Here is a 26120-nt window from a genome sequence, read left to right on the forward strand (position 1 = left end):
TTCACAATTTGGCTATGTCATTCAATACATTTTACTACACCAAAAAGCAAATCTATCATCTGTGATGTAGAGAGTGAAATTTGGTTTCTTCTACAAGGGACTGCACAGATCAAACTCAAAGACAAGAAGATACTCAGAATGTTACAGAAATAGCCTCACAATAACTGTCATTTATTTTGGTAAATAACCCTTGGTGATATCCCTTTAAACAGATTTTGAATTATTTATATTGCACAGACATGTATCTTATGATAGAACAGAAATAGGGCTTTGCAAGCATGAGGCCATTCACCTCGCTTAAGCCCTGCTAAGACTTCTCCCTGCAGGAAGTGAACAGGGGTGCAAAAAGGAACAAAAGCAATGGAAATAGATAAGATAGTAAGTATATAATGTACAGAAAAGTAAATACTAAGATTAATAAGAATGTATTTACTAATTAGCACAAACAATAATGATCTAATCTACATAGAAATAGGGCCATTTGTCCAAAGAGAATTTATTTCTGAAGCCATATAAGAAATGTTGTTCTAGGAGCCTAGTAAAGTCTATACAGTACACAATTTTCAAAAGAATAGTCTAAGTGTTGGTATGAACCTTGATTGCAGGATAAAGTTCGGAAATTAGCCAGAACAAGGGAGGCCTGCCTGGTGTGCAGTGGAGGATGGCGACATTGGACAACCTTGTACATAGAAATATTTACCCAGATCTGTTCTCTCAAATGATGTTTGATGAAGTGGTTGTCTCCAAGCATTGGCTCGATGTATGCCAGCCATGAAGAACTTAAAGAAACTGCTTGGGTTAGGAGCAGATGGTTCCAGGGGCCGAAGCAGAATGAGGGATGCTTGGATTGTTCCATCAGTCTCTCCTAGTCAGTTCTTTATGGATTTTCTTTGTTGAAAGAAGTTCTCTCAAGTGGGAACTGGTTGTAGGCAATCTCCAAAGCCGTCTTGATGCCCTCATCTTTCATTCAGAAATTGTGCTCTCTATTATGACAGCAATAGAAAACGCTTAGTTAAGTGTGGCTGAAATAGAAATGACCAAAGACGCTTTGATCAAAATGGAGCATGGGAGAGCAGGTGGAGTGCTGTGGGGTCCTTACAAGCATTTCCTATAGAGGTCCTCATTCCTTTTTTTTAAATTGGCCATCTCTTGTATCCAATGGCCTATTGACAAAAAGTCCAATTGAAGGTAACACCAATGGACAGTTGGCACAGCATTCCACCACATCCCATGGCGGCTCTGCTAAAATGCGGGAGTAGTGAGTTAATGTAATTTCTTGACTCTGTACATTTGAGAGGTGTTATCGCTGCATTACAGAAGAGCAATTTTATCCTCACCTGCAAAACAGATAAAGGATGTCAATCAGTCTCTTATAGGTATAAATGTTTATTTGATATGACAAATAACTTATCATTCTTTTTGATACAAGTTTGTATGCAAATAAACAAACATATTTCTGTATGTCAGACATGTTCTCACTGGGAATATTGTGCTATACATGATTCGTGTGCAATTGAATCCATTGTAGGCTCATATGAGTCAGGGCTCTCTATTTTTTGAGGGACTGATGCTTTTATATCTCTGTGGCAAGGTATGTCAAACTATTCAACATTAGCACTCCCCATTGTCTGTTTTGCTCACTAATTTTTATATTTTCCTCTGCTGGAAGTCAGTAAAAACATGATTTTACTACAAAGAAAATTCAGAGGAGCAACTACATTGTTAGCATTTCATTTTAATATTCCAAATATAAATTGATGGCCAGGTTAGGTAAGTAGATTTATCATTACTCATATAATTCTTCATGTAAGAAATAATAAAGCAGTCAAAATACACCTTGACTAATCAGCATCTTCATGGAAGTGCATTTTGGCTGATTTCAAAGTATCCAACTATCAACTGTCTTAGCTCTTGCTACTCAGTAGATACAAGGCCCCATCGGTGGGATTGGAGGTTCTGTCACCTCCACTGCCTAATGTAAACAGATTCTTCCAACTGATTCTTGTGAGCCACCTATTTAGATTTATATGGCGAACAACAATATGGTCTGAGCAGGAGCTGATGGCACTGGGCCACAAAGTGATATTTTATTGCAGCTCACATTCAAGATGTACACTTGCTTAAAATGAATGAAGTGTCATTACATTTTGGATCCACATAATTTTACTGGTGGTAGAAGAAACCATAAAATGATTTGACCAAGGTGCATGGGAAATGGCTCAGATAAACTTATGAGGAAATTGACTATGGCAGAGGTTGACTTCTGTGCATGTAGATGATGGATTAGTGAAGAAGTTATTGGGAAGGTTAAATCATAATACAATTGAACAGCGTTGGAAGTTGAAGCCTATGTAGTAGGCATATCTATGCAGTAGGTATTTATTTTTTTCTTCTTTAGCATTATCTCTGAACAACTTTATAGAACATCTACTCAACACCCAGCGAGTGAAGAATTATTCAAGTATTGCGCAAAGTCTGGTTGACTTAATTCAGAACATATCTAATTCTGTAAGCAGCGTATCTGTTTTTATGAAAACTAATAGACAAAGTAGAATGTGTACATTTTGGCATTGTAATTCAACAGTATGATTGAGAGGGATGATTTGCAACGTTTGGGATCTATGTTAACTTTTAATAAAAGTGACAAAGTGAATTCCAACCTAGCTAAGCCTCACTGTTAAAAGGAATTTAAAAAAAATTTCAGTGTCCCTTCTAAGGGTCTGGAAAGCTTTATTGAAAGAGGCAGTAAAGGCATCTATTTTGAGGTCCTTTTTGTTCAGCGTCTGGGAAATAGCACTGCACACCTCCTCTTTGAAGAAGGATTCCCTACAAAGGCTAAGCTCCCAGGTCCATTGTCTTGGAATTTACATCTTGGAGATATGAATTCTCCTTTTCTGTGTCACATCCTTTAATCTGGTACAAATCTAAGAGATTGTTTTGAAATATTTTGCCTAAGTCTTTCGAAATTATGCTTAACTCCTTGGCTGCGGGGCACATTCCCCTGCTGTGATGGGGGGAGGGGAGGCGCGCACAGCGCCCCGGTGCTCATGACGAGATCAGCTAGTCGTGAGCCACGGTTCTCGTGTGCTCATGATGACCAGAGCTTGTCACGACCACGCCCGTTTAATGGAACGGTCAGCACAGCAGGGGAATTAGCCCCGCATGTGAGTGTTTCACCACTCATGATGACCTCAGCTCCTCATGAGCACACGGGAACCGTGGCTCATGACGAGCTGAGCTCGTAATGATCATGGGAGGGATTAAAGAGTCTTTTCAACTTCTGATTTTGTTAATGTGACTTCAGGTCCTGTCTAATTATATAAGTTAAAAGCATGGCTGCCTTCCTCCATTTTAGTATAGCTGCCTCGAATTTAGTAATTTCTGTGCTCTGTCTTTCAATAGTAGGGCCTAGGGCATTGTTCCCTAGTTCTGTATATGTTTTCCATGACCATGTGGCCTTATATTGAGTACCTAACTGTAATATTTGATTTTCATGATGGACCTTTTTCTGCTTTGCATGTCTGACAAACATTGATGTGTAGGCTAGTCACTCATCACATGCATGGCAGCTCATGCTCCATGTCATCCACTCCATGGGGTTCTCTTGAAGGAGTGTGTTTTGATTATCCCTATATTCTTTTTTAACACCATCACACAATATGCTACTGTAACAAATTTGCCTTTTCAGCTTTTTGAACTCTATTTGGACTTTGTGACCTGTGACACTGCTAACCAGTGCTACTATACTTGTGATCTGACCCTAAAATGGTGCTTGCAAAATTGGTTTCAACCAATTGGACTATCAAATTGTCCTGTAAGAACATTGTAAACAGCACAGAAAATGTGCCTATGGTATGAAAGTTAACATATATGGACTGTGTATTTACACCACCCACATATGTGAGAAAATATGTTTGACAGGAGTAGCAATGTGCTCAGGAAGGGCTGAATTTTAAAGCTACTGCAGTGATGCACGGCAGGCAAAAGCTATATTTTCCAGGTCTAGAGGGCATTACATTTGTTGTTTCATATCTCTGCTGGCAAATGCTAGAAAAATGCTTCAACGTTATTTCCTACTTAATTTTCAAAATCTGGTTTATTGGTCAAATCTTATTTTTTATAACTTAAGTGGAAAAGTAGCTTTGTACAGATGACATTCTCTTCCTTGGCTGACCAGTTTCACAGTGTACAATAATCGTAATAGGATACATTTATCTTATCTACCTCTAAAATCTAACCTGATATTAGATGGCATTTTTCCAAGCAGGCTCTTCAGCTGTATAAAATCTAATATGTCATTAAAATAGTAACCTTTCACTGGGAAGGGATTTATAACAGATTTTTAGTGTGCAGATAACCAGGGAAGCAAACACCTACAGCGGAGGTAAATTCTTGCCATTCAGCACAGATTTGTTGTGTACAGGTAAACAGAGAAGCAAAAAAATGCAAGAGAGGTCATTTATTGCCATTTAGCACCCCTATGGTAGGTGTGAAAGGATAATTTATATTGGTCTAGCCCAGCTATGATGTCTAGCAAAAGTTATGGACAATTGTGTATGAAATTTAAAAAATGCGTAGCTTGTGCTTACACTATTCTTCAGCTGACACGTAAAAGTAATACTCACACCATGTCCAGGATGTGAGGAGATAATACCGACAGCCTGCATGGTGGAGATATATGTATCTGAACAGAACTTGCAGCATCTTGCTGCTTCAAGGAGGGAGGGCTACAGAATCAATTGCCCCAAGAGCACTGTAGGAGAGATGAGCCGCATGTTGGCTCCTTGTAAGGGATTTCTTTTGGTGTGTTGGGGGCTGAACTAGGTCGGTCAGAAGTAAAGGTGGAAGGATGGTAGGAACTCTTCTCATCTGGGACAGGGGGTTACCAGTTTGGATTTTGGTATATGGGACTCTAGAATAGTTATGATGCCAGAAGGCAATAGCAGAAAAGCCTGAGTATCTTATTAGGATTAGAAAGATCACGTTTGCACTATGCAAGCATAATAAATCAATCTTAGTACCAATGATTGTGTCGTTTATGGATACCCAGCTTGACAGTCTCAAAAGAGAGAAGCTACCTGGATCAGAAAATGAGGGGAAACTCCCCTGCATGGTAAACTGAAGATTTCCTGACTGCTAACTAGTACTTATTCTAAAGAGTTGCTCTTGGACTGATTGCTGGATGACTCACAAATCCAGAGAGGGCCAAGAGCTTAAAGGTGACACCTTCTTGTCCCCCCAGACTTTCCCTCTTGTGCACTTACCTCCTATAGCCCAAGCATGCAAAAGCCTTGAGACAGCTGAAGTTGTTGCCCGCATAGATTAGGTTCAGAGGAACAGTTGGAATTGGACACTTCTTGCCAACTGTGAAGTAGAGCTGTCAGGACTTGTGCTACCACAGAACCATCTTGGTGTCTAGGGACACCAGTCATGAAGGCTTAGGCATTTTCTTTAGACAGGAAATAGATGTGTTCAAAAGGAGCCAAAGGCCAAACCCATAATCACTGCCCAACAATATGGCCAGGATATACATTTTTAAACCAGTTAACCGTGGTATACAAACCGTTCACGGACACTGCAGTACCTCCTCAGTGCAGGGAAAATGAACAAACTGTTGAAGTGTGTGTCCACTCTTGTCTCAGGTAACAGGCTAAGCCACCCAAACTGTGAATTGTTTTTATCGGAAGAAATGTGGGATTGTTGGGTGGTAGCATTTTTTAGGATCCCTGCAGATTTCAGATTTTTGGCTCACAAAAATGTAAGGAAAATGTGAGATGTTAGACAATATTTGAGGGTTGTAGGTTATTCTACAAAATAACTTTTAGTGGGGTATAAACAAGTCACACCACCATGGACTCCGCTGGGTGTATAATCTTCAGACATTTTTGGGTTTAGTAGGTTTCCCAGGGAGGCAGGTGAACCTGGGCCTAAATAATTCAGCTACCCACATCATCAACATTTTCAAGACAAATATTTAATGCCTCCACATTGCATTTTGAGTCTTTCCAGTCATAACGGAGAGGCCCACCCACACAAGTGGGTAGTTTTTATTGGGATACCCTTTGTAACACAGAATAGTAGAACATTTGTTATTATCTATTGAATTAATCTCCATTTTTGCTTCCAAATGTATTCCACTGGGCTAATGAGAACATATTTCAAAATGCCTTCCAGATCACATGATAGTATAGGTAGCCTTGAATTCAGGGTTGTGAAAAAAGACAACTATTCTAATCTCAGTATCTAGAGCACATTAATCATGTTCATTTTTCATTCATTACATTTTATCTTATAAATTAATGCTTCATTGATATACAATGAAATATTATTTAAAGCTGCAGCTCAATTATTGGCTCCCGGTATTGTCTGTTTTTGGAAAACTAACAAACACTATATATTCCTGCAACTAGAAGGGCCTGACAGATGCACTGGTCTATTGCTTTGTAAATTGACCATCAGGACAAAGCATTGCTGATGAAAATGTTGTCACATGTTGCTATTTTGTCCTTATTGTCAACATCTTTTGAGTTCAACAATTAGTTTCTTTAGGAAAGTCTTGAGAGAGCTACATAAATGACCCATTGCTAAATGTTGAATTTTGTCTACTTTTCCAAAACAAACAGCTTTCCAAGTTCACCCATTGTTTTCATATATGTATACACAAAAAACTACAAGTAGGTAGTAATCCTTCAAAAATTCGAAAAATGGACTTTAACTTAGAAAAATTCAAACAACCGGGAAATATAAAATGTGTTTTTACAACCCTGCTTGCTACTGAAACCTGGGAAGATTATGAACCTGGCACAGTACACTATGTGGCCCTATTATGATGTTGGGCGAACTTAAGTTCAGCCAACACCGTTTCAGTGTGGGAACCGACCCACCATAGGTCGGCGGTTCCGCACACTGTATTATGATGTGACCACACATGGTGTGGACACAAACTTCCAATTCTCTATGGGAGCTTGTGCTGCTGGCAGTTTCTGCCCGCAGGACAAGCTCCCATAGAGAGAGTTTGTGTAAATCCCTGCACTGTTTTGCAGGCACCTGACCGTGCCGGCCACACGGTGAAGGGATTTACAGGCGGGCACCATAGGTACCCCCAAACCGGAGGCTGCAGAGGATTGGGGGCCCTGCTAGGGGCAACCAAAGTCGCTTTCCGACAGGCTTTTCATGTAGGTAAGCCCAACATGAAAAGCCTGTCAGAAACCGACATCATAATCCCGACTGCAGAAATGCCGTATTTAGGGGATTATGCATGGCATCTGACTTGTCGACAGACTCCCTGAGTCCGTTGGAAGCCAGTCGGTCCAACCAGCCAGTTTGAACTCCGACCGACTACATTGTAATTAGGCTTTCCGACCGACATCCTACTCAGCCCCTCTGTGTTGATGTCATTTTCAAGAAAATGTGCATTTACTTTCTTGCACTGCACTGTTTACAATTTTGCCAAAAACTAAATACAATTTTGACATACTTTGGCTATTTTTCGTGATATCCTTCCTGAGAATCCAAAAACCATGGGTACATTCAGATTTCCCAACATGTGGGAAAATCAAACACAAATTTGGCCTGGATTCCTTTTGGGGAAAACAGTTTTGAAAGATTTTGTGTGTGTCACACCCCTGTTTCACGACCCTCTAAAATGTTCTTACACTCTTAGCATCTAAGGGGTGAAGCCAGGGCTTAATTTGTGCTGGTGGTTTCCGGTGCTTAGCACCTGCTCATATTAGTGAATACCAGCTGTTCTGACAGACCTCCACATGGGGGCGCTGTTTCTCTTAATTTGAAATGAGCACAACAACAGTTATATAATAATTTAATATGCAATAAAAATGAAAAATACCTGCCGCCCAAGCCATTGTTATAGCTTTTAGTGGCCTGGAATAGTCTGAACTGTCACACTTTTAGGAGTGGGATGGTTAGTAGGTGTACAGCCATTTGCAATGCCGGCAGGAGCAATGAGTGATGCAAGCTGAAGTGGCCTCTTGATAGGGACCTGGTACGTATGTTTTTTTTAGCAGATGTTGCTGTTTGACATACACACAGGATGCCCACTTTGTTTATGCAGATAAAACCATAACATTGGAATGCTTTAGTACCTAAACGATCCATTAGTGGATGAAATGATAAATAAATAAAGAATCCCTGACTCCTTACCACTGTTTCCCCATATTAACTTTGAACCCAGCTGCAAGTTTTGTAACACAGTGAAATGACCGAGCAAGTCCATCTTTTTTTTAAATCTGGAGGCCATGTTTGATTTCTGGCAAGCTTTCCATCCTTCCGAGGTCGGTAAATCGAATATCATTAAATTGCACAACAAAAGCATAAGGTATTCACAGCGCTTAGAAAGGGATGATGTACTGTGTATAAAACACATTATTATTATTATTATCATACCTTCGCCCCCTGCCCCCACATGTATGACGCTCATTTGGCTACAAAAAATAGCTAAGACTCACAGGTCATGTACAAACACGTGTTTCCAAATTCAGAAAAGAACCACTTTATGTCAAGGAAGGGGAATAGAAAGTATAGAAATATGTCCACCGCGGCTGATAGAATATGCTTTAAGCGGCAGCCAAGGTGAAATTAGTTTATTAGGTAATAGTTTATGGAACACGGGGTTTCTTTTTCCTTGGATGTTAGCTGTCAGGTGTTTTCAAATGTGAGTAGTAAAAGGCAAGAAAGGAAGAAGCCATTCTCACATTTCGAAAATCTGACGCTTATATCAAAGTTAAATAACAGAACAACTAAGTATGATTCGTTATTTTTAAGCTGAGTAGAACAAAGGCCGCCTGTCAGATGCAGCAAATAGTAAGGTGGTGCTCTTGTAGTTTTCCAGGTACTATTTTGACGAAACCCAGAACGAGTCCTGAACTTCTCTTTTAACGAAATACGCCCATTTACTAAAGCAGTTTTCAGGAAAATGCTTCAGGAAGAGACTCACCAAAGTAGGAACATTTGTTTTTGATATGTAACCATTGCAGGCATGATGACTGAATGTTTGCCCTATTTTTGCCCAATTGCAGTATTCATCAATTTCAGCAGCAGCACTGCTGCTCTGTAGATTGGTCTAAAAACGTGACGTAATGATCAAGTAGGCACTGCGGTTGGCTTACTGGATTGATGCAATTAGTTAATTTTACTGTCAATTGCGCATGTCAAAGTACTTTCTGTAAACCTAAAATTATGAAAGCTTAACACTAGGAATATAAAGGTAACTAAAAGGATAGTGCAAAACATGTTTACAAATGTACAATATATTCTAAAATAGTTACATGAATCCCTTTTTTATTAATCAAGTGCATTCTGCTTTATCAATTTTGACCCAAACTATTTTCAATTATTACAGGGTATTCGGTCTTTGCTTATCTTCCGCCTGTTCGATCCTTCCCCCTGAGATTAGGGGTAGCAAGTGGAGTTCCAGGGGTCCCAAAGGATGAGCCATGGGGAGCAGTTGCTATCTCAGTCTAACCTTAATCAGGGCCACTGGAACTATGCGGCAGGGAGGGCCAAGATATACGGCAAGGTTGACTGAATTATGCGTCAAGAAATGGCAAATTTTGTAGCCTAATGCGGCACATTTTGTGATAGTATCACTTCATTATTTCCCCAATTTTACAATTGTTAGCACTATCTGGGGATAGGATGCTCCTCAGTAGTACCTGTTTAACACCCAAATATAGCAATAAGCAACAGAAATGTGATCAGTCAACTTTTGCAAAGAGCCTTCCACTGCGCCGCAACATGTTTCGCTGCGTTTTTGGTAACGTTTGAAACCGTTTGAGCTAGAAACATATTTTTTGTTAAATCTGCAGATTGTGAGGCAGTTGATGGATTACGTGGCAAATACGGCAAATCCATAATTATGTTCAAAATGCCACTGTGGCCCTGCCCTTAATAGAAGTCCATTTACTTAAGCTAATTATTGGCTTATCAAACAGCCACAAATCAGCCATTAAAAGTTCAGTAGACACATGCTGATTACCCTCCTCCCCTTCCCCAGCAGTGCATAGCACTATGTTTTCAAAGTTTCTGCTTAGACATCCTTGGTACCTTTTACTCTGCAAAGTGCTATACATTCTGATACAATAGAGGAATATGTTTGTTGCCTGATTTTGGTTGTTTTATTGCTGGGGTTCTGTGGGCACTTAAAACGCTGATTTTCCTGCAGCGAACTACTCACTTTGAGACCTCTCAGTACTGGGGCCTGTTGGGATTGTCTCCGGTTTTGACTTGTACCTTTTTACATTTAATGGATACAGACGATTGTAAAGGGACAGTTTTTTTCTGGCTATTTCTTTTCTCCATAGGATCCATGATTCACCACTGCCACCTATAAGTGGCTTCAAACCAGAAAACAAACGTTCAGACGCTAAACTCCTGAGTCTTCAGGTAATCATCTACGAGGTGCACCTCATCATGCAAGTGATTGCAGCTGCAATGTACACTGAAAGCCAGGGTCAGCATGGGGCAGTAAACAGGCCTGGTCTGAAATAAAAGTGTCTCCCATTAGTGATTTAAAAAGCGAATAAAAGTGGCCTGCGTTGTACACGGTGGTAGTTTTTAACACTGTTTATGTGTTTTGCAAGGCATGGAAGACTACATGGATTTGATGTTGCTGCAGACAATGTTTGCTTTAATATCAGGGAATTCAACAGTAAAAACCGTCTCAGCAGATCTTAAAACAGACCCATAAACAGCCAAGACATTGGCTCAGACACTGTCTTGTCAGACCAGTCCGTCGGGCACTGCTGATTGCCCTATATGTCAGAAAGACCCTGCTGGACTAAATACAAGTAGTTATGCTGCCCATGGGAGGTAGTGACTTTGCCATCTACCCCCTATAGTGCCTTTCTGTCGGCCCTTCTTCTCCCACACTAGATTTAGGGACAGACAGCTTTTTCCAAAAAATAACTCTTACTTACTACCTATTTTATGCTATATTGATTTGTATAGCACAGTAATCACCTAAGAGGGTATCCAGGCACTTGGGCAAGGTGTGTAGGTGTGTGGTCCCCAAAGTGCTTATGTGAGGAGCTAGGTCGTCAGCTTCTTGCGGAACTCAATATGTGAGGACGAGGCTCTTATGTGTCGAGGGAGGTCATTTCATGCTTTGGGTGCGATGAAGTAGAATGATCAACCTCCAATTTTGCTTTTGCAGATGTGGAGTCTTTGTGCGGGTGAGAGTGTAGGTGTCTGGTGGGTTGATGAAAGTGTATGGAGCTGTACAGGTATTTTAGTCCTGTGTTGTGAAGGGCTTTTTATGTGTGTTCTGAGGTGCTGTGTGAGGCACTTATGCCTACTACCTCTTCTGAGGTCTACAGCCCAAAGAAAAGTTCTAGGTCTTAGCATGAATTACTTCTGCCCGCTATTTACAGAACATCTTATTTATTTATTTTTTAAGAGTTTTATGAAGCATGGACATGACCCATCCGGGTATCAGAGAGCTAAACAAATCGCAGACAAGTTATACAAACAAAGTAAATGGCAAACAGTTATAAGAAAGAATGCAAGAACTGCAGAGCATCCATCTAGCAGGTTGAATCATGATCAGATATATTATCAACATTAGATTCATCATGAATCTCTCATCAGGGTTGTTATTAGAGATATTTGTTAATCATAAATCTTTTCATTTCTGTTTTGAAGGTGGTAGTTGAGGGGTTGATTCTGATTGTGGGTGGCAGTGAGTTCCATATTCTCGGGGCTAGGCCAGAGAATGAACGGTTGTATGTTGTCTTTTTATTGAGCTTCTGCAGTTTCAGCAATAGGGATTTGGGACTTCTGAAGTAGCGACTGTCACCTGACCATTCTAGTGTATTGGCCAGGTAAATGGAAGTGTTGTGGTATAGACCCTTATGAGTCATTTTGGGAACACAATTGAGATTTGTAAGTTGTTTAACCACTTCCATGCTGATGACAGAACGGTTCCGTCATCAGCGCCGGTTGAGCTGTGCTGATGACGGAACCGTTCCGTCATGACTCCGCCCGCGCAAGGCGGAGTCAGCACAGGCGGGGAATACGCCCCGCACGCAAGGGGTTAAGACATTACTGTACAGGAACAGAGCAGTTGTGGGGGATGATCAAGACGAATTCAGTTTTCAGGGTGTTGAGCATGAGGTTGCTGTGAGTTAGCCATTGCTGGTATTTCAGAGGTTAAGGGCCATATGTATGAAACAAAATTTTGTTCGCAAACTCTATGCGAATTTCGGCGTTTGCGATTGCAATTCAGGTAAGTGGGATGTGACAGCCTCGCAAAATAAGGAATCGCAAAATAGCGATTCCCTATTTTGCGATTGCATTTAAGAATGCAATGTAAGAAGCACAGAAAATGTGCAATTTGGCCATAAGGAATCGCAAATTACCACCAACTTCAAGTTGGTGGTAATTTACAATTTCTTTGAAAAATGCACTTTTTTGCATTTTTCAAACTGTCATGTGGCACACATACATGCCCTTAGGGCATGTATGTGTGCCACATGCGCACATATGTACATTTCAGGGGTGCAACAGGGTGTCCTTTTGGCACCCTGGCACCCTTGAATTTGCATTCACAATTTGCGATTCTCTAATTGAGAATCGCAAATTGTGAATATCTCCCCATTCATTCCTATGGGCCTCTAGGCTCATAGGAATGAATCGGGAGGTATTCCTTAATTGTGAATCGCAATTTGCAATTCACAATTAACCGCATCGCTGCTGCGGTGATATTTGCGCTGTGCGGCTGTTTTCCCTTTTCCGCGTTACATGACGAGCTCAGCTCGTCATCAGCACACACCACCCGTGGCTGATGACGAGCTGAGCTCGTCATCAGCGTCGAAAGGGTTAAGGAATATGTAGGATTCGCACAAATATTTGCTAATCCTACATACATAGCATTTTGCGATTCGCAAAATGACTTTTTGATACATATGGCCCTAAGAGTCTTAACGTCCTCTGGGGCAGAGATTTTCAAGTATAATTGAATGTCTCTTAGCATACATGTGATAAAGAATATTTTAGTTCTTTAAAATTTCAGTGAGGGGTTCCATAAACAAATTGAATAGCGTAGGAGAGAGCGTGGAACCTTGAGGTACTCCAAGGTAGACCAGAGTAGAGTCGGAAAAGGTATGATTGACTTTTATTCTTTGAGATCTGTTATATCGGAATGACGCAAACCAGCTTACAATAGGTCCAGATAACCCCATCCTTGCCTCCAGAAGGCCGATCATGCTGTCATGTTTGACTGTGTTGAATGAAGAGGTTAGATCCAAAAGTAAAAGTAGGCATGATTTATTCTGATCAAGCAGTCTCGGGGCATCATCAACAATATGTGTTAGTGCTGTTTCAATGCTATGTTCCTTTCTGAAGCCAGATTGGCAATCGTCCAGAAGATGAAACTTTACTATATGGTCACAGAGTTGCAAGTGCACACATTTTTCTAGGACATCTGCTAGTGTGGGAAAGTTGGTATTGAGGCGGAAGTTATTGAAGTCAGACTGATCTGTATAAGGTTGTTTGAGTATAGGAGTGACCTGTCCTATTTTTAGACATTCTGGAATCGGGCCCTGAGATAGGGATGCATTAATTATCCTAGTCCAGAGCGGTAGAATGGAGGATTTCAGCTCTTTGGTATGTTTAGCGGGCATAGGATCAAAGAAATGGTTGGAGGGTTTTAGCGATATTATTATGATGGTTATGTCTACTTTGCCTGGAAATTTGAAGGCATTCCAGGTAGCATTGTTTTTTTGTGGAGAAGCTGGATTGGGGGTACTCCCAAATTGTTGAATGGGGAGGAGATTGGAAAGGGAATAGTTTAGTAGATGTTGGGAGGCAAGATGTAGTTCTGATTCAATCGCCTTGATCTTTTCCTTGTAATGGGCAGAGAAGTCGTTTCCACAAGGTGGTGATCCCTTATCTCCCAAATAGGAGTTACAGTTGCGGTTTCTTGTTATTTGATAAGTTCAAATAGTTTTTATGATCCATTTTTTACTTCATCTAGTTGTGTCTTAAAGTATTCTGCTTTAGATCCTTGAATGTGTTTATTGTAAGCACTTCTAGTCGATCTTAAATGCTTGAGTTGACAGAGGGAGGGAGAGATTCTCTAAGTTCTCTCAGCAAGTCTTACATTGCGCCTTTCTCCATTAAGTTTGCAGTTATACCAGCTTTTTGGATTTTTTGCAAGGGGGTCTAGTTAGCTCTTTCAAGTCTGACATAGATTGGAAATAGTGATCGGTGAGATTGGTAACATTCACCAGATTGCTCAGTTAGGTTAATATTTCTATGGTCTCTGGTCCATTGTTTGGTTTTACCAAGATGAGGAAGGAAACTAGATTGTAATTAGACCAGTCGCAAGGGGATATGGATTCCAATTGTGTGATATTGTCTTTGGAGATGATAAGGTCGAGGGTGGCTCCTCTATTATATGTAGGGCCATTATATGATTGGGTGAGGTTGAGGTCCAAAATGAATGCTTTGATGGTGTTCAGTAAAAGATCATTAGTGTCATTCAAGTGAATGCGGAAATCACCAAGGAAGATCAGGTTGATGTCTTGGTTTGAGTTGGATAGATGTTCTCCAATAGTTGTTCAATGAAAAGAAGAGTGTTGCCCTGGGAATGGTAGAGTGTGTGTAGAGTGCATACTGTCTTATTGTTGTTCCATATATCGATACCTGGGTATTCACAAGAGGGCATTGGAGCAGGTTGTGCTTGCTTCAGGGTGAGCAAGGAGTGGAAAATGCATGCTAAGCCCCCTCCTGTTTTTCTTGGTCTGTCTAATCTGATGATGTCAACCTTAGGTGTAACTAGAATGTCCGTAATGGGTGAGGATGTATAATTGAGTCAGGTTTTCATAAAGATTAGGAGGTCAAGGTCTTGTGAAAGGATGAGATCAGTGATGTCTGCAGCGTCTTTAACCACTGACCTGCAGTTGGGAATCATGGACTTGATGTGAGAATTGGTCGTTAGTGCCTTTTGATGAGTATCTGATGAGTATCTTTATGAACATCTGAATTTTCTCTCTTTTTGGGGTACAAGTTTGAAAGTCACACTTAATAAGAAGAGCACATGCTCATCTGTGTAGTACTTGTACCGTTACTGTACAATTACAGCATAATATCTTGTTGTCTTCCAAATACGACTCAGAATGTTGTTCTCCTATGGATTTACCTATGGCCCGGAATAAACAGAAAGGAATAGCACAAATGCTTTGCATTTAGTAGACATCAACTGGGAAGGGTTTACAGGGAAGGTCAACGTAAATCTGTTAATCCATCATAAGAATATATCATCTTTGGGCTCTGTATTAACAAATGAAAACATCTCAAGCTTAAGTCTATGTTGTCAAAGTTGTGTTTTTACAATTACAATAGCTTTGCTTATAATATATCAACCAGTACGCAACAACTTGGCATAGTTCACCATGACACACTGCATCAGGTCATTCGGGAGGCTGGAGAGGTGAAGTAGCTCTTCAAGTAGAAGGTGGTGGTGCTTGAGGGTTATTTTGAAAGTGCTGTGTTGCTGGTGCCATATTTCATGACCACAGTTAGAGGGTGTTGTAGTGTGAGATGCTCAGAGAGAAAGTTAGACAGTCTTGAGAGCAGAATTAACGAACTATGGGGCAGTGTTAGGTGTGTGCTGCGAAGGTTATCTTTGAGTGTAAAGAAGGTATTTGTTGGGAAATGGTAAACATTAGTAAAAGGAACTTGGATAATGATTACTTCCTTTTGGAAACCTACTCTGTATGCACATTTTGATGCATCAATTTAGACATGTGTGTTGCTGTGTTACACTTAGGTCCTACTTATGAGTTATGATTGGCTTATTAAATTCTGTGGCGTGTGTAAACTCCTACTTATGCAGGGAACGGAATTGTTTGGTTTTATTTATAATTTTCGGATGCCTTAAATAATCCAACATTTGTTAAATTTCAGCAAGTCAAGCCAGCTGAAATTTTGCAGGGGAAAACATGCGGATGCGGATACATTACTGTATCATGTGGATTTTGGTGCGCCAGCCACCAAAATCTGCATGTTAATTCTTAGCCTTGGCACTGCTCTCACCCCCTGGTGCCATTTCCCCCAAAAAATAACAGCACTTGTCCAGCATACAATGAAGTACTTGATAGGTCTCTCTCGGATCTGCGCAAACACATCACCTGCAATTAAGATTATGCTGTTTTCAACCCCATTAAGTGGGTACCATCTGCTGTCCATCCTGATTGACTTTACCTGAGTACACTGCTAAAGAAGTAATGATCATCAATATAATTTGTGTTCCTCGGTTGACAAGTCTATTTAACTCTACCTGCTTCCTGACACCGAGAACTTGTTAGCTACACACAATTTTTGTGTGTAAAGTATTTCCATGTGTCTCCCATGCATAAACCCACCTCAATCATTCTTCTCAGAGGTTGAGTGGATGGATCCTGAGCCATTCCCAGCCAAGGTTGGCCTGAGATAAAAAATGGCCCCAGGTATCAAATAAAAGTGACTCCAATTAGCAAACCAGATAGCTAGAAAGTAACCTACATTTGTAAATTAGACCAGTTTTGAGCTTGTGAAGGCACAATGTATGGGTATTTCACAACTTATAGGAGGTTGCATGCATTTGTGCCTACTACAGGCAACATTTGTGGTGGCATCTGGAAAATCAACTTTAAAAACCCGCCTACTTGGCTATAAAACAGGTACACAAACTGCTACAAATCAACAAAGATCTGTCAGACCAACCCATCGGGCACTGCCTGATTGCTCTATAAGTTAGTACGACACTGTTCCCGACTCTCCCATGCATCCTATCAGCACTTGCTTTCTCAAATCCACACGTCTAATTTAACATGGTCCATAGATTAACCTGAATACGTTTCAAAGATAGATTTGTGCAGTCATATCTAAAGTTAAAAAATATTCAAGTTCACAATGTGTTAAAATATCCAGCTACAGGAACTATTGATAAAGAAACCAGTATATCTTTTACATTGCTTCGTTCTGTTCTTGTAAGATTGATGGTGGGTACCGTTGTGGGGATTCTATTCTTTATTTTCTGTTATCTAGCATTGTTTATCCCCTACATTTGTGTATTTGTCTCACGCAACAGTTTATAAATAAAGACATTTTATGATAGACTGTTAAAGTGCAGAGCTGCAATGAACGGTCTGAACCTACAAAACCCAATAAATCACATGCTACAATAAACACTAGTACAGATAAAAATAAAAAACAATCAATTCCTCTTTACAGCTTTTCACATGATTTACTGGGAATGGAGATAGTTTATGATTTCTAAAAGGTGACTGCTAAAAGAAATTCAACACATCAACAGAATGCCAGGTAAATGTCAAATGAGCAGAGTCTAAGGAGCCTAGCATGGGCTTAGATTAAATGCATATTACTAAGAAGTCAAACCCATAGCTGTTTGCGCTGCTATGTGAACCCCACAAGAACAAATAGCGGCATTCATGAGAGCAAAATCTCAGTGATGTTTTGCTCTTAAAAATGCATTTACTCACATCTGAAATTTCTAGTGCTTGTGAGATTTTAAGCATCAGTAAATTTATTTGAGAGAAAATGGTGAAATTTTAAATGTGAGCAAATCAGCCCAATGGGGCGCGAATTGGGACCTGATTTTTGGAATACATAAACATTTTGCCCCTGGTTTTCAAAACTCAAAAAGATCAGAGTTTTACTCTTGTTAAGAGCAAAATTAAATCAGTTATTATGGCAAGAAAGCTGAGGGAGCAACACAAAAGTAGCGGGGATAGCTTGGTGAATTGGAAAATGTGTATCTCCATGAGTACCTTTTCTCAAAGAGAATTTTTTCAAAAAGTTAATCACGGCAAACGCACTTGAAATGTACATATTTTCATGCAGCAATGTGGATATTCTTCTTTTCTGTGTGCGGGTATGCTTACTAGTTCAGTGATCTTGAATGCTGTCAGCTTTTGCATATGTTCAGAACTACACCAAGAAACTTGCTCCAAACGTTGAAGTACCCCTACTAGAAGTATCTTTGTTAGTTTCCCTTCTCATCTATACTACTATAATAAAGGAAGAACTTTCAGCATTTGAGGCGAGTAAACTCGGGAACCACAGCGCCAATCCACACACCCGATACACCATTGGAATCATCAGGGTGTGTAGATGGTTATAGGCTATATAAATTTAAAAAAAAACGTTATTTAAAAAATTTACAGTAAAAAAAAAGTAGTCCCTCCGAAGTAGCACCGGCCGCAACGTGCGTGCTCACGTCAGGAGCGCGGAGAGGAGCCACGTTCAGGAGCGCGACGAGGAGCGTCGGACATGGCGCAGGGGAGGAGCGGTGACGTGAGGAGCAGCGGACAGGCCAGCGGTGGTGCGAGCAGCGGACAGGCGGGAGGAGCAGCGGCTGAGGTAAGGGGACCCATGTCGGGGCAGGCGGGGGACGGGCTGGGTGGGGGCCCGGGCTGCAGGAGAAAAGAGAATGCAGGCGGGGTTGGGGTAGGTGGGGGTCGGGGCAGGCCGGGGGCGGGCCGGGCGGGAGCCCGGGCTGCTGGACAATGTCGGGGCGGGCGGGGGTCGGGGAAGCCTGTTGCTCCCAGACAAGGTCGGGACGGGCTGCTAGTTAGAATATATTATTTTTATAGGCAACATTGCCTGCAATACCTGCGGTAATGATATTTGACTGTAGAAAGCACACATTATTTTCCCTCCATAATTCATCTTTTTTAATTTAAAGTAAAATGATTAATAAAAAATAAAAACATAGTTTGTAGCATCGCCTTTTGATTAAGAGGGTAATTATCTAGACTTGTTGTGGGACTGGGCATGTTAATCAACCAAAACCTAATGAGGCAGATTTCATAGAAAACAAATTAGTTTTCATTCGCTTGTAGGTTTGTTTAAAAAAAATCATTTTTGTGGGATCTGTATGACTCACTGATGAAAAGATATATGCATCAGCCCAAAAAACATTAACACACTAAAATAGCCTAGGATCCAATCTAATAAGCATTTCAACTGTTACAAATGCACCAATTTGCAGGATGCAACAGTTAAAATGCCTTTCCGACTCCTAAAATGGGACTGCAAAGGGATACTGATTCAATATCTGTGAAAGGCATGTTGGTGGCGTCCCTTCCAAATACAGAATGGGTACCTAACGTATCAATGTTTTGACACCAAAATCCAGTCGAGAAAATTGATATTTTACTGACACCTCAAAGGAGGCAGTAATGCATTTGTAAAAGGGAAGTAATCTCCTTAGACACCTTCTCCTTTGTGAATGTAAAAAATAAAAGTTGGAGTTGTAGGCAATTGTCCACAGGACAACTGCCAATTCAAAAACAAACACAAAAAAGATTTATTTTTAACTGCATTCCCCAAAACAAAGTAGCAGGCCTTTTCTATGTATGCACCCAGGATCTGGAACACCATCCTGTTATCCATGAGGACTGCTCCAATTTGGTAAAGAGTTGAAGACACATCTCTTTGAAGAACAGTACATCACGATGAATGACTTGTTGACTTTATGCTTGCCTTATAGCCTCTCTGCTGCCTTTTGACTAGGTTTGTGCTATAAAATACCAGATATATTTCTACATACAAGATGGGGAAGAAGTTGGAAATTAGAGCAATACCTTACAAAACAGTTGCATATTTGCTATTGAGTACATATGGCTGAATGGAGATTTAGGGCCTTATTACGAGTTTTGAAATCTATGAACTGCTGTACCCGTGGTTGTGCTCCAACCACTTTGAGCTCAGCTGTCAGACCACTGTATTACGAAATTGTTGGATTTCCTAAGCAAAATACGCGGTCGAACCGCTGACACCTACAGCACACCGCCTGGGTCATAGTCAGAGACAAGCAGCTGCCATCGGGTGGTACTGAAAAGTCTCACTGCTGCCTGTATTATGAGTTGGCTTTCCGATGAGCCGACCGCAGCGGTTGGACCACCGTCTTCAGGTAGGCGGGTATTAAGGATTTGGGGTGCATACTCACCCCTTTCCTGTACTTCAAGGCACAGTTCAATGGATCCCTATCTCCAGGTCCCCCCTTCACAATAGCATCTTCACCCCAAGGAATACGACCCTGTTTGCGGTGAGCTACAGGTAAGTCCTTTTTGTACCATATACACATTGCCTGGACTGCCCACATATGGGCCAGAGTCCGGCAACAGGTAGGTGGTATTTTTCCACATGTATTATGCATATGTGTCCATTCGACACCCATGCAGTCAAAATGCCCACATAGGCATTGATATATACGGAAAACCATACCCTGCCGCAAGACCGCTGCAGCCACACCACTGGCACTGTGATCAACATGTAATACGGCAGTCAGAAGACTGCCACCACTGCAGTCTTCTAAAGGCCATAGCATTTGGGCGGTCGGACCGCCAAACTTGTAATCAGGTCCCTAGTGTACAAATTGACTGAAAAGGTGGGCCTTGAGATGCTTCTAAAAAGTGGGGGTCAAACTTCAGAAGTTGGTGCCATATAGTTTTGTGCTATGGTTTCTGCACCAGAGGTGGCCGTTTTTTGTACTCTAGAGATTCTAAATTTGGGAATTTGGGGAGAAGGGTAATATGAATTCTGACATCCCTTGAACCTATAGAAAAGGCAAGTAGGTTCACCATGCTCAGATATTGCAATGGATAGCTTTGTGAACAAGGCAACAGATTTTAAATTGGATTCTGGCCTTGATGTGGAGAAAAGGGACATCTCAGAGTATTGAAATTGCGTATTTGAATTTCCTTGCTGAGTGAACCTGCTTCACAGCAAGTGGAGTACTACTTTGAGTCGTGTAGTCGATTGTTAGTGGCTTTTGCTCATATGGCATATGACAATTCCAATATCTCATCTCGAGATGACAAAGTTTACAGCTGTTTTGAAATTATCTTAGCTTAAATGAGGTGACATTGTTTTCAGGGTGTGAACATAAAATTTGCTGATTTTGCTATATTGTTGATATAACGGAAAATTGTGAGCCAAATCAAGAGTAAAAATGAATGAATTGAAAAATTAGGTTGATGTGGGTGAAAAGCCATCCTGTTAAAGCAAGTTCAGTAGATAGGGGTCATATTTATTCTTAAGGCGGTGGTGATAGAAAAATGAATTCCATTTTTTTTTCTGGAGGTTTTGTTGAAGGAGGTCTTTATGCATCTGTTTGTAGTTAGAATATACAGTTTCCTAGGATGCATATTTTGTTGATTATCTACCCTTATTGACAAAGATGTTATATTCAAGGACATAAGGCTTCAGTGACTCAAAGTTGTTATGAAGCAGAACAGTTGTTATGAAGCAGAACAGCTCCAGGCAGTAATCAGCCCCAATACCCCTAAGCAGTAATGATCATGACTGGCTCTGGGAAGTAATAAGCATCAGTAATGGTCCATCATTAATATGCATTAGTATTGGTCCCAGGTAGTAATGAGCACTTGTGCCCATGGGCAGTAATGAGCATGAAAATGTGCCACAGACAGTAAAACGCATTAATAGTGGCCTTTAGCAGAAATGAGCATTAGTAGCCCCATGCATTTATGAGCCATAAAGGCCCAATTAAGAAAATTGCCTCAATGGTCCCAGGCCATAACAAAACTCAATCCCCCCAGGCTGAATAGTCATCAATGGCCCCAGGCACACGGTAAATCAGTATTGCAATGTGGTAAAGAGCATCAATTGCTCCAAACAGTGATAAGCGTCAATGGATCCAACAGCTAATGTACAATGGCTGCCCCAAGACATAATTAATGTAAATGGCCCAAAGGTAGTTATAAGAATCAAGATTGGCCATAGGCAGTAAGAAGCATTAAAACTGGACCATTGTAGAAATGTGTATTTAATGACAATATTGAGCCTCAATAGGTCCAATGAAGTAAGGTGAATCAAAGGCCACAAGCTCTAATGAGCTTCAATCACCACACACATAAATGATCATCAATGGCATGAGGCAGCAGCAGAGTACACCAAGAAATGAGCCTCAATTTCACCAAGAAGTAATGATCCTGAATGGTTGAAAAAGTGATAAACGTTAATGATCCCAATCATTAATGAGTATTAATAGCTGTAATGAGCATCAGTGGTCAAAAGCAGAAAATGAACCTTAAAGTCCACAAGTAGGAATGATTATCCATATCTGTGTTGATCAATGGATGCATTTAGTAAAGAGCCTCAATTGCCCCATGCAGTATTACATCTCAATGGCAGCAGACAATAATAAGATTCAGTGGCCCTAGGTAATAATGAGCATTAAAAGCCACAGTCAGTCATGAGGCTCAATGGCACCAGACAGTAAAGAGTATCAAAGGCCCGCACAGTAATGAATGTAGATTACCCATAGCAGTAGTGAACCTCAAGGGCCACAGGCAGTAATCCCCATTAATTGCCCCTGGCAACAATGAGCATCAATGACATCAGGTAGCAATGAATATCCATGGACATATAGACCACTGCAATATAACACTTAAATGCACTGTAAATAGGAAAATGTCACACTTAAGCAGGCTGAATCTTGAAAGCCTACACTTGTTTCAATACTGAGTCTGTGTGCAAGTGCTGACTTCTTGCACCCTGGTTACATGTGCAGGCTACATTCTACACAGGGATGGGAACTTCAAGTTCTCTGATATTTATCACACACTCACAGGTTTCCACTTACTAATTCCAGCTGGTCAAACCTGTTGACATTTACCAGGGAAAAGGCTTGTAAAACACCAAAACATGGAATGCGGTGTGTTTAATGCTGCTTCTGCATGTTATGCTTCATTTGCAAGTTAAAAACTTGGAAAAGGAGGTATTTACCACACATGGTAAATACTTCACGAGTGCTAAATACCTCACCTATTCCACCTAACCTGCAATGAGGGCCAAAGTGGGCTATTGCACCACATTCTCGGATTAATGGCAGCAGGACAACACTGTGAGAGCCACACCAATGTCCCCAAGCAGCTGTCTCCGAGCAGCCTGGACCACTTATTGCACTGCTGTCCTATATGTTCCCTGTGCCAACGGAAGTCAATGGCTCTGCAGAGCTGCCAGTAGTAGTCACTCTCTGGCTATCTGTTTAACCCCTTCACTGCGAGTGCAATTCCGCCGCAGAGCTAGGGGGTAGGGGGGCGCGCGGCGCTCGCTTGCTGGTGACGGAATCGCTCCGTCATCAGCCTCGGTAGCGCTGTGCTTATGACGGAGCGGTTCCGTCATGGCCCCGCCCGCTCAATAGAACGTGCCGCGCAGGTGCGAAATCAGCAGGCGGGGCGAGCGGGCCATGACGGAACCGCTCCGTCATCAGCACAGCGCTACCGAGGCTGATGACGGAGCAGTTCGGTCATCAGCGCGGAACGGGTTAAGGAAGACTCAGGCCTGTACGATCTCTGAAAGCGCATTCCGGGGAAGGTGGTGAGGGAGAGGCAGCACAGCTCAACAATGCTGTACTCTGCAGTGGTGAGCTATCTTTTGGACGATCCGTGATCAGGATGTGTTGCTCCTGATTGTGTGTGGGACAGGCTCCTTTGTGTTACGGTGTTTGTTGCTTCATATAATGACTCATGCAGTGTACAGAAAAAAATCCATATGTTATGACTGACAATTATCATAGCCTAAAGCAGATGAATGTAGGTTCATCCAAATGTGGTTGACCTAAATATTGTGTCCTACATATCATTTATAAAGATATCATCCAATTAATAATAGAGATGTTATTATAAAGTCCAATGGGCGGTATTTCTGTAAACAATATTTAGGGCACAATATTTATTTTAGACAGTATTCTGCTAATCATATTCGGGTACCATACTCCACCACCTAAGATGGAGTGGAAATGATGACAGTGCCATTACCCTACTGATAAACGTGAATAGAAACGTTTACAGCTACTACTGGGTTCAAAATGTGTGTGACCAATCAATTTCATTCTTTGTACACGTTCTTGTTTTTCAGACATGATAGGTGCAGGCTGCTGGGGTTATTCCTCTAAAAGCTTGCAGAGAGTCAGAAGATTTGTAAAGAGGACAAGTCACCAAAGTGATCAGCAAATCCACCCACACATCTGGACTGTTAGGTGTGATCAAACTAAACTTCTGGAGGCCCAACTCTTTGATCTCACTTTATACGTTCTGAAAGGTCTTCAACTGCCTTACAACCCTAAGAGTGATTATCCTATATTTTTAGTATGTCTGGGCTCGGATGCTCTACTTTTATTACACACTGACCATATGCTAGTATCTTTGATATTATGATGTGTATTGCATGTTTTATACATTATCTGCCATATTTTTGGAAAGATAGCACTCATTGTGTTAGGAGATAGACATGCTATTTGCATCACAGGCTAAAGTTAAATAGCCATATTTTTAAATCGTGTCTGCCGATACTTGTTGACAACACCGATGGAATGAAATTCTGCTGGGCCATGATATCTGATTTAAAGAAGGAATCGGAGAACAGGAGGGCCAATGTACTATTAATTACAGAGCTTTATTGATTAATTAGGTAGCATTAGCACATATCTAATTGTTCCAGTACTTGGTCTTCACAGAAAACGATCAGCGTCAAATACACACTACGTTTTACCTCAACACAGAGCAGCAACCAGGCTTGACATGCTGCATGGTATGAAGGTGAGAAAGCAGAGCAGTGCCTTTATTACGATATGGTGCTGTATCTCCCTCCCCCTGCACTGGCGCACTTCAGGCTGCCTTGCGCCAACGCATACCGCCTTGCACCCTAATGCAAGGATGTGTGTGTGATGGTTTTGTACAATCCTTCCTATACAAAATGCCATGCTTGGTGATAGTTGAAATGATTTCAAACATTGTATGTAGGTGCTTGAAAGCATACCTGCAAACTGAGAAATATATTGAGAAAAGAAAACTCCCACACTTTACCCCTGCCTCAAGGAGATGTAATGTTTGGTGCAAAGCCTTGTCTACCTTTCTCTAGACAGGAATTTGAATAAAAAACTAATGGAAGGTTACATGGGAACGCCCATGCAAGACCCATGGCATGCCTCTGAGATGGAAATTACAACAAAGTAGTACTTAGAGCTAATTTGATTACTTTAATTTTACTTTTAAGTGCAGAATACCTTTTGTACTGGAAAGTAAATATCAAAGAAACACTTTCTGCCAGCTTGCACCACTTACGGGAACCGAACCAGACACAAACAATTAGTAAACCTGGGCTTCAGTTTCTATCAATCTAGTCACCTTGGCAGAATTCCCACTTACTTACAGTGTCAATGCCCAGGGTCAGGGAGGTTAGAGGTGCTTGGTACGCCTTTCAAAGTAATAGCTAAGTAATAGAACATCTTGTGGTTGACTGCAGATCCCTTTTCTCCAGCAAGGGTGTAAATTATTCTAATTTCCAGTGTAATAGTGGCATTATTCATTCTTTCAGCAAAATACCAACTGGCTTTGTAAATATGGCCCTTATGTATATATGTAACATAAAACAAGCACCAGTGGTTTCTCTAGAGGAGGGCCAGATGGGTACAGCGCCAGATGGGGACTGTCTCAAAGTTCCATTTGTTTTGCCCCCCTCCTTGTGCCCCACCACGGCAACTGTTGAATTTGCTGGGAGGTGACATGGAAAAAACACAACAGACAATGCACCTTGCCACACACAATTTGTCTAACTACCTTTTTCATGCAAAGCAAAGACTGTCTGAGGAAATACTTGAGGCCACATTTCCTTAAAATGTTTAAATCTGAATTTGAATGTAGTATGTATACCTGTATATAGATATACGCACACATACATATATCACATGCACACACTCTTTATGAGTATCCTTTGTAGGTGGTCCCCCTAGTTTTATCTGTGGCCCCATTCCTGCTTCCCTAAAAATCACTTCTAGGGATGCCCTTTTATAAGGGCATTTATCAATATAACCGAGATTGTAAAATCAGCGGAATTATTGAAGCTCAGCGCTTTCTGGAGAGATGTTTATATTCGGTTCAAGAAGAAGAAGAAGCTAACGTTGAAATTAAATCCAAAATCTATTAGCACAATTTTAAATATTCATGCGTGAATTAACAATGTTTATTTAACACAAGCGAAGTTCGACCGCCCAGTGAAGCAACAATACTTTTTGTAAGCTTCATTTCATAGTAAACACGCCTCATCATTTCTGGACTCACTTTGCATTTAAT

At 41.0% G+C, this 26120-nt stretch overlaps 1 protein-coding gene across 1 annotated transcript in view; it reads right to left on the reverse strand.

The window, feature by feature from the left end:
* Positions 1-216: 216 nt before the first annotated feature.
* CCDC85A (coiled-coil domain containing 85A) overlaps positions 217-26120 on the reverse strand; it is a 193308-nt gene continuing 167404 nt past the window's right edge. The window contains exon 3 of the mRNA XM_086927495.1: positions 217-1337. Coding sequence (XP_086783621.1) covers positions 1312-1337 — 26 coding nt within the window. The 3' untranslated portion in view covers positions 217-1311. The remainder of the gene's footprint in view (positions 1338-26120) is intronic.

Source organism: Lissotriton vulgaris, chromosome 6 (genome assembly GCF_964263255.1).
Source record: "Lissotriton vulgaris chromosome 6, aLisVul1.2, whole genome shotgun sequence".
NCBI lineage: Eukaryota > Metazoa > Chordata > Amphibia > Caudata > Salamandridae > Lissotriton > Lissotriton vulgaris.